Source organism: Hyla sarda (assembly GCF_029499605.1).
Source record: "Hyla sarda isolate aHylSar1 chromosome 1 unlocalized genomic scaffold, aHylSar1.hap1 SUPER_1_unloc_21, whole genome shotgun sequence".
Taxonomy (NCBI): domain Eukaryota; kingdom Metazoa; phylum Chordata; class Amphibia; order Anura; family Hylidae; genus Hyla; species Hyla sarda.
In genome coordinates, this window is record NW_026607583.1 from 392,827 (window position 1) to 408,930 (window position 16,104).

General features: G+C 39.2%; 1 protein-coding gene across 1 annotated transcript; it reads right to left on the reverse strand.

Moving 5' to 3' along the window:
* Nucleotides 1–3,054: 3,054 nt before the first annotated feature.
* On the reverse strand, nucleotides 3,055–16,101 carry LOC130298103 (zinc finger protein 436-like). The gene is made up of 4 exons (XM_056550994.1): nucleotides 15,970–16,101; nucleotides 13,713–13,839; nucleotides 12,661–13,629; nucleotides 3,055–4,505 (listed from the first exon to the last, which is right to left on the reverse strand). Exons 2-4 carry the CDS (start codon nucleotides 13,798–13,800, stop codon nucleotides 3,319–3,321), a joined length of 2,244 nt encoding a protein of 747 aa, XP_056406969.1. The 5' UTR covers nucleotides 13,801–13,839; nucleotides 15,970–16,101; the 3' UTR covers nucleotides 3,055–3,318.
* Nucleotides 16,102–16,104: the final 3 nt, after the last annotated feature.

Genomic DNA, 16,104 nt, shown 5'->3' on the forward strand with positions numbered 1-16,104 from the left:
TCTGACGGATCTTTGGAACAATGGGCTGTGCAAATTAAAAATGTTGTACAGCCCACTGTTCCAAAGATTTGACAGACACCAGTGGGGGGTAAATGCTCATTTTATGCCTTGTTACGTTCCTCAAGGGGTCTAGTTTCCAAAAATGGTATGCCATGTGGGGGTTATTTTGCTGTCCTGGCACCATATGGGCTTCCTAAATGCGACATGCCCCCCGAGCAAAATTTGCTCTCAAAAAGCCAAATATGACTCCTTCTCTTCTGAGCATTGTAGTTCGCCCGTAGTGCACTTCAGGTCAACTTATGGGGTACCTCCATACTCAGAAGAGATGTGGTTACAAATTTTGGGGGGTATTTTCTGCTATTAACCCTTGTAAAAATGTGAAATTTGGGGGGAAACACACATTTTAGTGATTTTTTTTATTTTTTTTTTACGTATGCAAAAGTCGTGAAACCCCTGTGGGGTATTAAGGCTCACTTTATTTCTTGTTACGTTCCACAAGGGGTCTAGTTTCCAAAATGGTATGCCATGTGTTTTTTTTTTGCTGTCCTGGCACCATAGGGGCTTCCTAAATGCGACATGCCCCCGAGCAAAATTTGCTCTCAAAAAGCCAAATATGACTCCTTCTCTTCTGAGCATTGTAGTTCACTCATAGTACACCTCAGGTCAACTTATGGGGTACCTCCATACTCAGAAGAGATGGGGTTACAATGTTTGGGGGGTATTTTCTGCTATTAACCCTTGCAAAAATGTGAAATTTGGGGGGAAACACACATTTTAGTGAAATTTTATTTTTATTTTTTTACATATGCAAAAGTCGTGAAACCCCTGTGGGGTATTAAGGCTCACTTTATTCCTTGTTACGTACCTCAAGGGGTCTAGTTTCCAAAATGGTATGCCATGTGGGGGATTTTTGCTGTTCTGGCACCATAGGGGCTTCCTAAATGCAACATGCCTCCCAAAAACCATTTTAAAAAAACGTACTCTCCAAAATCCCCTTGTCGCTCCTTCGCTTCTGAGCCCTCTACTGCGCCCGCCGAACACTTTACATAGACATATGTGCTTACTCGAGAGAAATTGGGCTACAAATATAAGTAGACATTTTCTCCTTTTTCCCCTTGTAAAAATTCAAAAATTGGGTCTACAAGAACATGCGAGTGTAAAAAATGGAGATTGTGAATTTTCTCCTTCACTTTGCTGTTATTCCTGTGAAACACCTAAAGGGTTAAAACACGGACTGAATGTCATTTTGAATACTCTGGGGGGTGCAGTTTTTATAATGGGGTAATTTGTGGGGTATTTCTAATATGAAGACCCTTCAAATCCACTTCAAACCTGAACTGGTCCATGAAAAATTGTGAGTTTGGAAATTTTGTGAAAAATTGGAAAATTGCTGCTGAACTTTGAAGCCCTCTGGTGTCTTCCAAAAGTAAAAACACGTAAATTTTATGATGCAAACATAAAATAGACATATTGTATATGTGAATAAAAAAAAAAAAATTATTTGGAATATCCATTTTCCTTACAAGCAGAGAGCTTCAAAGTTAAAAAAATGCAAAATTTTCAAATTTTTCATAAAATGTTGGGATTTTTCACCAAGAAAGGATGCAAGTTACCACAAAATTTTACCACTATGTTAAAGTAGAATATGTCACGAAAAAACAATCTCGGAATCAGAATGATAACTAAAAGCATCAGAGTTATTAATGTTTAAAGTGACAGTGGTCAGAATTGCAAAAAATGGCCGGGTCCTGAGGTGTAAAATGGCCTGGTCCTTAAGGGGTTAAAATATAACATTATGTATCCCAGTATCCCATACGGTAAATGACATAAATGTAAACAAAATACCAAACCACAAAATTACAATTTTTATAATATCCCAGAAAAAAAAGTTGAAATGCGATTAAAAGTCAGATCCATACCAAAATGGTACAAAAAACTGATTATTGAGCAAAAAATTTGCCCTCATACAGCCTGGTATGCGAAAAAGAAAGCTACAGGGGTCAAGAAATGGCAATTAAAAGAAATCGAAAAAAAGTTCAGAATTTTTTTTTAAATTAATAAAACATGACGGAAGCTCTACAGATCTGGTATTGGTGTAATCAGGCGACTAAAGTATCAAAACAACATGTTACCTCAACCACAAGGTGAATGGTGTAGAAAAGGAAAACACCAAATCCGCTAAATTATCTTTTACTATTTAAATTTCAGTTCCCCGATTATCTATATATCTATCTATCTATATATATATATACACACACAAAAAGAGAAGACCTGACTCACTGACTGCTCAACGCCCAGCCTAAACCCTTGGACCTAGAAAGCTGAATTTTTTCACAGGTGTTGTATTTAAGACGTAGACGAGGAATAAGAAAGGATTTGTCTAAATTCAACCCTTAAGGGGGTGAAAGTTTGTATGGAAGTCCGTCATTTTTGAAGCTAGAAGCATGAAACTTTGTTTTTGGGCTAACAATTAGAGATAAAGAAACACGTGTTTAAACGATTTCTAATATTCCACCCCTGAAGGGGTGAAACGGGGGTTCAAAGTTTGTATGAATTAAGATTAGGTTGAATGCGCCATGCACGCGCTGCACCCAGACAGTATATAAGCAGCGGGAGAAGGCGGGTTCCCCTGTGCGCAGACTCGGTAGAAGTCCTCGAAGGATGTTGATCTTCAATTCCATGGAACAGCAGACGTAATGTTTGGTAGAATTCGGGTTGTTTGGACGCCCGTAGACTTTACCCAGAGCGGCCTCATTACTATAGGATCGTAAAAAGTAGATCTAAGTTACCCCAAATTTAATGAGAGCCAAGGCGCGGGCAAAAGCTACTATATTTATATATATATTTGGTTCGGAGAATGTTATTGAACAATTAAATGGTATCATTATAGTAGTTAGTTATGGTTATTATCGGGTGAGGAGGAAAGAACGAGAGGGTAAAAACGAAAATTGCCCGGACAAGTGGATCCTCAGGAGGGACAAGTAGATTTTGCTCCATTTTAGTCCCGTGGACAAGCAGTTTTTTTTAATTAAATTTCCACACCCCTGACCATATATCACACTCTTCTCCTACCATGTAAACTATAGTGATGACATCGCTGGATCGGTGACTACGTCCTAATAGAAAACTTTTATTAACAATTGGTAACAAGTTTGGAGATGCAGTATATGATATATGTATAAATGTCAGATATCCTATGTACATGGTGAATATATAGATGTGTTGTCTGCATCATTTATTGCTCTGAATTGGCTTCTCTCCTGTAGGAATTCTTAGATATCTAATAGGTAATGATTTCTAAATAAAACATTTCCCACATTATGAGCATGAATATGGCTTCTCCCCTGTGTGAGTTTTCTGATGTTTAAGAAGATTTGATTGACAAGTAAAACATTTCTCACATTCTACACATACAAATGGCTTCTCTCCTGTGTGAGTTCTTTGATGTTGAATAAGACTTGTTTGATCAGTAAAACATTTCCCACATTCTGCACATGAAAAGGGCTTCACCCCTGTGTGAGTTCTTTGATGTTTAACAAGATCTGATTTCTGAGCAAAACATTTTCCACATTCTGAACAGGAAAATGGCTTCACTCCTGTGTGAGTTCTTTGATGTACAACAAGATATGATTTCTTAGTAAAACATTTCTCACATTCTACACATGAAAATGGCTTCTCTCCTGTGTGAATTCGTTCATGATTAACAAGATTTGATTGCTGAGTAAAACATTTCCCACATTCTGAACATGAAAATGGCTTCTCCCCTGTGTGAGTTCTTTGATGTTTTATAAGAGCTGATTTCTGAGTATAACATTTTTCACATTCTGAACATGAAAAGGTTTGTTCCCCTGTGTGAGTTCTTTGATGTTGAACAAGGTGTGATTTCCGATTAAAACTTTTTTCACATTCTGAACATGAAAATGGCTTCTCTCCTGTGTGAGTTCTTTGATGTACAAAAAGATATGATTTCTTAATAAAACATTTATCACATTCTACACATGAAAATGGCTTCTCCCCTGTGTGAGCTCTTTGATGTTTTATAAGATCTGATTTCTGAGTACAACATTTTCCACATTCTGAACATGAAAATGTTTTCTCCCCTGTGTGAGTTCTTTGATGTTGAACAAGATGTGATTTCCGATTAAAACATTTTTCACATTCTGAACATGAAAATGGCTTCTCTCCTGTGTGAGTTCTTTGATGTACAACAAGAACTGATTTAAATGTAAAACATTTCCCACATTCTGAGCATGAAAATGGTTTCTTTCCTGTATGAGCTCGTTGATGTCCAACACCCCTTCTGTGACCTTTATTTTGCAGAACATCCTGTGATGAGTGAGAAGACAGGACCTGTATATAAGGAGGAGATGACAGATCTTGGCTGTGAAGGGCTGAGGGTGTATCTGGGATAATGGAATGTTCTTCATATGTATCTTGTGTGATATCATCATCTGCTTTATAATCTGAAGATATAAGATTCTCCTCTGATCTCCAGGTACAATTATCTGCCAAGAATAAAACAGATTTTATCAGTATTAACCCTTTAACCCCTTAAGGACTCAGCCCATTTGGACCTTAAGGACTCAGACAATTTTATTTTTATGCTTTAGTTTTTTCCTCCTCCCCTTCAAAAAATCATAACTCTTTTATATTTTCATCCACAGACTAGTATGAGGGCTTGTTTTTTGCGGGACCAGTTGTCCGTTGTAATGCCATCACTCGCTTTACCATAAAATGTATGGCGCAACCCAAAAAATACTATTTGTGTGGGGAAATTTAAAAGAAAACCGCAGTTTTGCTAATTTTGGAAGGTTTTGTTTTCACGCCGTACAATTTATGTTAAAAATGACGTGTGTTCTTTATTCTTTGGGTCAATACGATTAAAATGATACCCATGATTATATACTTTTCTATTACTGTTGCGCTTAAAAAAATTAAAATCGCAAACTTTTTAACCAAATTAGTACGTTTAAAATCCCCATTTTGAAGACCTATAACTTTTTCATTTTTCCGTATAAGCGGGGGTATGAGGGCTCATTTTTTGCGCCATGATCTGTACTTTTTATTGATACCATATTTGCTTATATAAAAATGTTATTACATTTTTTATTAATTGTTTTTGGAATAAAATGTTATAAAAAAGCAGGTATTTTGGACTTTTTTTTTTTTTATGTTCATGCCGTTCCCCGTACGGGATCATTTACATTTTATTTTAATAGTACGGATATTTACGCACGCGGCGATACCAAATATGTATATAATTTTTTTTTACACTTTTTGGGGGTAAAATAGGGAAAATGGGACAATTTACGTTTTTATTGGGGGAGGGGGTTTTCAAATTTTTTATACTTTATTTTTTTTACTTTTATTTTTACACTCTTATAGTCCCCATAGGGGACTATTTATAGCAACCATTCGATTGCTAATCCTGCTCAGTGCTCTGTATAGGACATAGCACTGATCAGTGTTATCGGTCATCTTCTGCTCTGGTCTGAAGGAAGGCAGATCAGAGCAGAAGACTCCCGAAAGACAGCGGAGCCAGGTGAGGGGACCTCCGTCTGCCGTGTAGGATGATCGGATCGCCGCGGCAGCGCTGCGGGCAATCCGATCATCCTGTTAAGTGATCACGATGCTGCAGATGCTGTGATCTGTCTTGATCACGGCATCTGAGGGGTTAATGGCGGACATCCGCGGGATCGCGGGTGTCTGCTATTACCGGCGGGTCCCTGGCTGCGATCCACAGCCGGGACCTGCCGCGCATGATGCCGGCATCGCTCTGATGCCCGGGGTTATGCTCAGGACGTAAATGTACGTCCTGGTGCGTTAAGTACCGCATCACCAGGACGTACATTTACGTCCTGCATCGTTAAGGGGTTAATAACACAGGAAATTTTAAATTTTGAATTTTCTTTTTTCCTCCTCTTCTAAGAGCCATAACTCTTATTTTCCCATGTACAGAGCCGTTTGGGAGCTTGTTTTTGTAGGACCGATCTTGCATTGTAATGACACCCTACATTAACTGTGTGGTAAAATTATTCATCAGCTCAGTACGATCACAATGATATATTTCATTACACTTTAGTCCTAACAACAATTACAACAATTTTTTTAATTACAACTTTACATTTTTACACCAAAAAAATTTACATTTTTATTATTCGAGGGGGTTTATTTACATTTTTAGTCCTCGTATGGGACTTGTATAAGCAATCATTCTATTGCTCATACAGATGAATGCAGTAAATGTGCACTGTATTGATTCATTACATCTGCGCTCTATTGATAGGAGTTTCAAATGTATTTTCCTTTTTTTTTTTTTATATATGATTTGAGCAAAAATCTGCATTTTTGGCATTTGGCTTTTTTTATGATTAGGCTGTTGACTCTAGGGCATCAAAACATTATATTTTAATAGTTTGGACAATTCCTTATTTGGGAATACCACATATGTTTATTATTATTATAATTTTTTTTGTAAAATGGAAATAGAAGGGTGATATTATTTTTTATTAGGGGAGGGGCTTTTACACAATAGTAAATACATTTTTTGTTTTTTATTCCTCGTAGAGGACTTTTATACATAATCCTTAGGTTGTATTCACTGTAGAATATTATACCTATTACACAGCATTATACAGCAACAAGACTTTCCTCCGCTGCTCCCCCGATGCCTCCAGTATCCCGCTCCCACCCTCTGCAGTGTCCTTATTCCTTCTTCTTCTGGTTAATCCACCAAACTAAAGCTCAGCTAATCGTCGCCCTCAGTGATGTCCGACCTCGGCCGGTGGTCAGATGTGCGCAGTGTGATGGATTCGGTCACCAGGGGAAGAGGGGCAAATCCAATAAACCTACAGGTGGTGATGGGTCTGCAGAAATAGTTGTCTGAGCAGCAGTGCTGAGGAGTCGGTATAGAGGAGTCAGAGTCGGACGAAATTTTGGGTACCTGGAGTCGGAGTCGGCAAACAATGCACCTACTACTAACTATGAAAGAGGATCCGGCAGAGGCAATTCTCTTCCTTAGAACTCTACATTGAATTGATTTGCATTTAAAGGGGTACTCCGCCCCTAGACATCTTATCCCCTATCCAAAGGATAGGGGATAAGATGTCAGATTGCCGGGGTCCCGCTGCTGGGGACCCCGGGGATCGCTATCATCGCTATCATTACTGCGCACAGCGAGATCGCTCTGCACGTAATGACGGGCAGTACAGGGGCCAGAGCATCATTACGTCACGGCTCCGCCCCTCATGATGTCACGGCCCGCCCCGTCAATACAAGTCTATGGGGAGGGGGCGTGGTGATCGTCACGCCCCCTGCCATAGACTTGCATTAAGGGGACGGGTCGTGATGTCATGAGGGGCGGAGCCATGACGTAACGATGCTCCGGCCCCTGTATCGCCCGTCATTACGCACAGAGCGATCTCGCTGTGCACAGTAATGATGGCGGGGTGCCGCAGCAGCGATCCCCGGGATCCCCAGCAGCGGGACCCCGGCAATCTGACATCTTATCCCCTATCCTTTGGATAGGGGATAAGATGCCAGGGGCGGAGTACCCCTTTAAGCCTATAACTACATTTCAAGATTAATATAAACCATTTCTAGGTTTTACAGATCTTGTTTTTGGTTCATATAGAGAAGCTTTGATTTTGTTCTAAAACAACCAAATAATGAGGTTTGTATTTTTGAACCGGTAAAGTTCCTGTTCCTGATGTTTATGCCGACTGCTACTATCCAGCCACTTGTTTAATTACATTAATAAAAAAAATAAAAACTTTGTTGTTTTCATTGTGTTTGTCTTTTGCTTAAACTGTTCAGTACAGTAGACTGTTGGCTTCCCAGCCAGGAGTCCTGTGGTATTGACATGTCTGTCGCCTTTCTTTCCTTCCTGGAGTGTAGATGGTTGGTGGTTGAGACACAAGAAGCTCAACAGGAGGCAGACAGAACTGTAGCATATTAAATAGCCAGGGCCCAGCAGGGAAATGTGTTGCTGCTTGTTAATAATGCTGAGGAAGAGAGAGAACCCATCCTTCAAAGACTCCTTCTTTTATCTGGTACATGGCTCCATGTTGTGTAATGTGTTATCTGGTATATATGTCTCCATGTTGTGTATTGTGTTATCTGGTATATGTCTCCATGTTGTGTATTGTTATCTGGTATATGTCTCCATGTTGTGTATTGTGTTATCTGGTATATGTCTCCATGTTGTGTATTATGTTATCTGGTATATGTCTCCATGTTGTGTACTGTGTTATCTGGTATATGTCTCCATGTTGTGTATTATGTTATCTGGTATATGTCTCCATGTTGTGTACTGTGTTATCTGGTATATGTCTCCATGTTGTGTATTGTTATCTGGTATATGTCTCCATGTTGTGTATTGTGTTATCTGGTATATGTCTCCATGTTGTGTATTATGTTATCTGGTATATGTCTCCATGTTGTGTACTGTGTTATCTGGTATATGTCTCCATGTTGTGTATTGTATTATCTGGTATATGTCTCCATGTTGTGTATTGTGTTATCTGGTATATGTCTCCATGTTGTGTATTGTGTTATCTGGTATATGTCTCCATGTTGTGTATTGTGTTATCTGGTATATGTCTCCATGTTGTGTATTGTGTTATCTGGTATATGTCTCCATGTTGTGTATTGTGTTATCTGGTATATGTCTCCATGTTGTGTATTGTGTTATCTGGTATATGTCTCCATGTTGTGTATTGTGTTATCTGGTATATGTCTCCATGTTGTGTATTGTGTTATCCGCTATATGTCTCCATGTTGTGTATAGTGATATCTGGTATATGTTTCCATGTTGTGTATTGTGTTATCCGCTATATGTCTCCATGTTGTGTATTGTGTTATCTGGTACATGTCTCCATGTTGTGTATTGTGTTATCTGGTATATGTCTCCATGTTGTGTATCGTGTTATCTGGTATATGTCTCCATGTTGTGTACTGTGTTATCTGGTATATGTCTCCATGTTGTGTATTGTGTTATCTGGTATATGTCTCCATGTTGTGTATTGTGTTATCTGGTATATGTCTCCATGTTGTGTATTGTGTTATCTGGTATATGTCTCCATGTTGTGTATTGTGTTATCTGGTATATGTCTCCATGTTGTGTGTTGTGTTATCTGGTATATGTCTCCATGTTGTGTATTGTGTTATCTGGTATATGTCTCCATGTTGTGTATTGTGTTATCTGGTATATGTCTCCATGTTGTGTATTGTGTTATCTGGTATATGTCTCCATGTTGTGTATTGTGATATCTGGTATATGTCTCCATGTTGTGTATTGTGTTATCTGGTATATATCTCCATGTTGTGTATTGTGTTATCTGGTATATGTCTCCATGTTGTGTATTGTGTTATCTGGTATATGTCTCCATGTTGTGTATTGTGTTATCTGGTACATGTCTCCATGTTGTGTATTGTGTTATCTGGTATATGTCTCCATGTTGTGTATTGTGTTATCTGGTAAATGTCTCCATGTTGTGTATTGTGTTATCTGGTATATGTCTCCATGTTGTGTATCGTGTTATCTGGTATATGTCTCCATGTTGTGTATCGTGTTATCTGGTATATGTCTCCATGTTGTGTATCGTGTTATCTGGTATATGTCTCCATGTTGTGTATCGTGTTATCTGGTATATGTCTCCATGTTGTGTATTGTGTTATCTGGTATATATGTCTCCATGTTGTGTATTGTGTTATCTGGTATATATGTCTCCATGTTGTGTATTGTGTTATCTGGTACATGTCTCCATGTTGTGTATTGTGTTATCTGGTATATGTCTCCATGTTGTGTATTGTGTTATCTGGTATATGTCTCCATGTTGTGTATTGTGTTATCTGGTACATGTCTCCATGTTGTGTATTGTGTTATCTGGTATATATCTCCATGTTGTGTATTGTGTTATCTGATATATGTCTCCATGTTGTGTATTGTGTTATCTGGTATATGTCTCCATGTTGTGTATTATGTTATCTGGTATATGTCTCCATGTTGTGTATTGTGTTATCTGGTATATGTCTCCATGTTGTGTATGTTGTTATCTGGTATATGTCTCCATGTTGTGTATCGTGTTATCTGGTATATGTCTCCATGTTGTGTATCGTGTTATCTGGTATATGTCTCCATGTTGTGTATTGTGTTATCTGGTATATGTCTCCATGTTGTGTATTGTGTTATCTGGTATATGTCTCCGTGTTGTGTATCGTGTTATCTGGTATATGTCTCCATGTTGTGTATTGTGTTATCTGGTATATGTCTCCATGTTGTGTATTGTGTTATCTGGTATATGTCTCCATGTTGTGTATTGTGTTATCTGGTATATGTCTCCATGTTGTGTATTGTGTTGTCTGGTATATGTCTCCATATTGTGTATTGTGTTATCTGGTATATATGTCTCCATGTTGTGTATTGTGTTGTCTGGTATATGTCTCCATATTGTGTATTGTGTTGTCTGGTATATGTCTCCATGTTGTGTATTGTGTTATCTGGTATATGTCTCCATGTTGTGTGTTGTGTTATCTGGTATATGTCTCCATGTTGTGTATTGTGTTATCTGGTATATGTCTCCATGTTGTGTATTGTGTTATCTGGTATATGTCTCCGTGTTGTGTATTGTGTTATCTGGTATATGTCTCCATGTTGTGTATTGTGTTGTCTGGTATATGTCTCCATGTTGTGTATTGTGTTGTCTGGTATATGTCTCCATGTTGTGTATTGTGTTGTCTGGTATATGTCTCCATGTTGTGTATTGTGTTGTCTGGTATATGTCTCCATGTTGTGTATTGTGTTGTCTGGTATATGTCTCCATGTTGTGTATTGTGTTGTCTGGTATATGTCTCCATGTTGTGTATAGTGTTATCTGGTATATGTCTCCATGTTGTGTATTGTGTTGTCTGGTATATGTCTCCATGTTGTGTATTGTGTTGTCTGGTATATGTCTCCATGTTGTGTATTGTGTTGTCTGGTATATGTCTCCATGTTGTGTATTGTGTTGTCTGGTATATGTCTCCATGTTGTGTATTGTGTTATCTGGTATATGTCTCCATGTTGTGTATTGTGTTATCTGGTATATGTCTCCATGTTGTGTATCGTATTATCAGATATATGTCTCCATGTTGTGTATCGTGTTATCTGGTATATGTCTCCATGTTGTGTATTGTGTTATCTGGTATATGTCTCCATGTTGTGTATTGTGTTATCTGGTATATGTCTCCATGTTGTGTATAGTGTTATCTGGTATATGTCTCCATGTTGTGTATCATGTTATCTGGTATATGTCTCCATGTTGTGTATTGTGTTATCTGGTATATGTCTCCATGTTGTGTATCGTGTTATCTGGTATATGTCTCCATGTTGTGTATTGTGTTATCTGGTATATGTCTCCATGTTGTGTATTGTGTTATCTGGTATATGTCTCCATGTTGTGTATTGTGTTATCTGGTATATATGTCTCCATGTTGTGTATTGTGTTATCTGGTATATGTCTCCATGTTGTGTATCGTGTTATCTGGTATATGTCTCCATGTTGTGTATTGTATTATCTGGTATATGTCTCCATGTTGTGTATTGTGTTATCTGGTATATGTCTCCATGTTGTGTATTGTGTTATCTGGTATATGTCTCCATGTTGTGTATAGTGTTATCTGGTATATGTCTCCATGTTGTGTATCATGTTATCTGGTATATGTCTCCATGTTGTGTATTGTGTTGTCTGGTATAACCCTTTCAAATTTGCCACCAATTCTACTTTGTAATGACATCAATCATTTTACCCAAAAAAATAAAAATATTTGTGGTACTAAATTGGGGGATTTTTTTTTACACATGTACAGCCCCCATAAGGGACTATAACATGCATTACATTGATAGCCCACACTGATCAATGTTATGCCATAGCATAGCAATGATCAGTGTTTTCGGCTCTCGACTGCTACTGCTTGGATCTCAGGCACGGAGCAGTGAATTGGCGATCGGACAATGAGGAGGCAGGTAGGGATCCTCCTCGTGTCCTAACAGCTGATGGCGGTGGTCACTGCGGTGGTCCCGATCATCCCGACTGAGCTGCCGGGAATGCTGCCGCTTCTAAAGGGTTAATACCAGGCATCACCACAATTGGTGATGTCCAGAATTAGCCACAGGTCCCAGCTATCGTTAGCCGCCGGGACCAACCTGATATGATGCCGGGTTACCACGTGACCCCACATTCTATTGCTGGAGCGGGCACAGGGCGCACAAGGGAATTATGGTGGAACACGATTTTTATTCAAATCTATTGGTGCCAGAAAGTTATACAGAATTGTAAATTACTTCTATTTAAAAATCTTAATCCTCCCTGTACTTATCAGCTGCTGTCTACTAGAGGAAGGAAATTTCTCCTGCTCTGGACAGTTCTAGTCACGGATAGAGGTGTCAGTAGAGAGCACTGTGGTCAGATTGAAAAGATCTACACAACTTTCTGTGGAGAATACAGCAGCTGATAAGTACTGGAATGATTAAGATTTTTAAATAGAAGTAAACTTTCTGGCAAAAAAATAAAAATAAATATTCCATCAGAGTACCCCTTTAAAAAATTCCATAAAAATTATTACAATCAGTGACTAAGCAGAATCTGAGACTGTTCTCTGTATTTAGTGGTTAATTCTCACCTGGGCAGTTACCTATAGGAATGTCAATGTCCTCCTTATACTGCTCATCACTGCTCACATCTGTCTCTTCTTCTTCCTTTATGTCTGTAGCATTAAAATACATCAGATCTTTCCCTGCAGGAATGTCCTCCTTATACTGCTCATCACTGCTCACATCTTTCTCTTCTTCTTCCTTTATGTCTGTAGCATTATTGTACATCAGATCTTTCCCTGTAGGAATGTCCTCCTTATACTGCTCATCACCGCTCACATCTGTCTCTTCTTCTTCCCTTATGTCTGTAGCATTATTGTACATCAGATCTTTCCCTGTAGGAATGTCCTCCTTATACTGCTCAAAACTGCTCACATCTGTCTCTTCTTCTTCCTTTATGTCTGTAGCATTAAAATACATCAGATCTTTCCCTGCATGAATGTCCTCCTTATACTGCTCATCACCGCTCACATCTGTCTCTTCTTTTTCCTTCATGTCTGTAGCATTAATATACATCAGATCTTTTCCTGTCGGAATGTTCTCCTTATACTGCTCATCACTGCTTACATCTGTCTCTTGTTCTTCCTTTATGTCCGTAGCTTTAATATAGGTCAGATCATCTTTCCCTGTAGGAATGTCCTCCTTATACAGCTCATCACTGCTCACATCTGTCACTTCTTCATCCTTTATGTCTGTAGCATTAATATAGATCAGATCTTTCCCTGTAGGAATGTCCTCCTTATACTGCTCATTACCGCTTACTTCTGTCTCTTCTTCTTCTTCCTTTATGTCTGTAGCATTAATATAGATCAGATCTTTCCCTGTAGGAATTTTCTCCTTATACTGCTCATCACCGCTCACATCTGTCTCTTCTTCTTCTTCCTTTATGTCTGTAGCCTTAATATAGATCAGATCTTTCCCTGTAGTAATGTCCTCCATATTCTGCTCATCAAGAGGACGGGGACACCTCTCTGGTGCTGTTCTCTTACTGGATCTGACTGTAGGGAACACATACAGAGACTGAAATCATTCTTTACATACAAATAATGAGAGGACGTGTGTATATAGTCATGTCTATTACCTGGTGATGTGAGGGGCTGCTGATCCTCCATCATGACCTGATCCTTGTACTGATCCTTGTGTCCTTCTACATACTCCCACTCCTCCATGGAGAAATAGACCACCACGTCCTGACACCTTATAGGAACCTGTATTGTGAATAAACATTTAATTCTATACAATTCCAGGATGTTATATGGAGACATTTGAGGGGATATTCCTGCACATGATTTATCTTCTTGCTCTCGGATGTTGAGGTGAATACTTGTCGGGGCAGATCCTCTATATTATGGTCACATGTCCCCAACTGACCGCAAGTCTGATGATCCAGCTGTCAGTTCAGGTCATTATACCCAAAGCGCCCGTCCCATGGAGTGTAAGGAGTTAAGTGATATTTCATAGTATCACTGCTCCCCTCCCCCGGGACTATATAGATGGCTGCTTACTGTCTGGCCCCTAAGGATAGAATTGGCAGTGCTGTGCGCCACTTAACCCTAGCTAGACTGGTTGATCTTATCCCAGCGAGTAGAAGGGACAATAAGCAGCTATCTGTATAGTGTGTGGCCCCAGAAAAGTTAAGTGGCAATGCATCACCACCATTTAACTCTTTCATGGCTGACTGGGCAGGAGGTATATAATGTATAGCCATGGGCCCAGCTCCGGAGCAGGAGACGCATCATATCTGGCATATCTTCTGCTCTTGTGTAGGAAACCCCTTTCAGGGCAGGGACTCCTGTCATTAAAGTGATAAGATTTGGAGGGGAGGGGGAGGCCGCTGCCAGTCTATGAAGCACAGTCAGGAGTTCAGCACGATTCATAGCCCCTAGGTCCTACCTGCTATCAGCTTCTGGGACTCATTGCTAATGCCGGACATCACCAATGCCAAAAATCTATTTCCGGTAGCTCAGTGGAGCTGATAAGGACACCCACAGTGAAATAGCGGGGTCCTGGTCAGCTGAGAGAACGGGTGGAGGTCCCTAACCTCGCTCCACGCTGTCTGAACGACGCTCCAATCCTGCAGGCAGCCTCAGCATCACAGCATTGATCAGTGTATGTAATCTATAGATTCCATGTAATAGTCTACTACAGGGACTAAAAAACTGGGAATAAGGTAAAAAGAACATTAACTTAATGTGAATAAGCCCCTCCCCTAATAAACGATTAATCTTCCCCCATTTACCAATTTATTTTAAAATAAAATAATGTAAACAAAAATAAACCTAAACTTATGTGTAACCGCACGGTCAATGGAGTAAACGTAAAAAAATACAACTTCATGGTCCAAAAAAAATTCTTTAAAAGCGACCAAAAAGTCTCATCAAAACTAAAGTGGTTCCGATAAAAATTACAGATCACAGCGCAAAAAATTACTTTCATACATCCCCGTATACGGAATAATAAGAGAGTTATAGGGGACAAGGTAGGACAATCTGATACAGACTCATTATTGTACAAAAAGTTAGAATTGTTTTATATTTTAAAGTGTTAAAATAAAACCTATATAAATCATTTATCATTGTAATCGTTTGGACCTACAGAATAAAGAGAATTATTACCATAAAGTGCACTGTGTCGAAACAGAAGACCCCAAATTTAAAAAAATAAAATTTTTCTATTTCACCCCACAAATAAAAAATGTTTGGCTCTTGTTGTAGATTTAGCAGTAAAATGAGTGATGTCATTACAAAGTACAAACCGGTGATTGAAAAAAAAAACAACAACAAGACTCATATGGTTTTGTAAAGAGGGAATTACAATCATTATGTCTATTAGAAGGCGAGGAGGAAAATAACACAAATATGAGAAATCACTGTGTCCTTCAGGGCTTAAAACTCAAAACTGCCGGTTCCATTGGAAACAACCGTCTTTGTCCTCACAAAGGGTGGTGGATCGGGTTAATGTTATTATGTTGGCGGAGAAGCTCAATGCTATTACAGAGGATGCGGTGGATAGGTTGGAGTCTGTATGGTTCCCGGGATCTCTTCCTCCCCGGACGTCAGATTTCCATTCTCACTGTATTAGCCTCCCTGGCTCACCCCCTGCTGTTTTCCTATGTGCCCTTATACCTGATGTCTTGGCATACCCATGTTCACTTGTTTATGTTCCTTCATTACTATTACATTGATAACGCCTGAGCTGCGTCCCGGGAAATCTAAAGCTTTGTTTAGTTATCTCGAACCACAATAAACTTGGTTTTGTTTGTTGCTAAAACTGCCGGTTCCTGAAGGGGTTAATAGTACAAACAACATCTAAAACACCTCATGTGACCGCACACATACCTCCACCTGCAGAGCTGTACAGGAGCCGTGTACTTACAGGACCTGCATGATGTCACCGTCATGTGATCAGTCACATGGAGGAGGAGGAGTCACATGATCAAGGGCTGCTTCTCTAGGCTCATTTGCTCAGTGTAT

What these genes read in the sequence shown, in the direction of transcription:
- LOC130298103 (XM_056550994.1), bottom strand. Translation starts at nt 13,800, where the DNA reads ATGGAGGAGTGGGAGTATGTAGAAGGACACAAGGATCAGTACAAGGAT. An exon ending in GCAGCCCCTCACATCACCAG is followed by an intron (nt 13,630 to 13,712) that starts GTAATAGACATG and finishes TGTTCCCTACAG; the next exon opens with TCAGATCCAGTAAGAGAACA. An exon ending in TCCTATAGGTAACTGCCCAG is followed by an intron (nt 4,506 to 12,660) that starts GTGAGAATTAAC and finishes TATTCTTGGCAG; the next exon opens with ATAATTGTACCTGGAGATCA.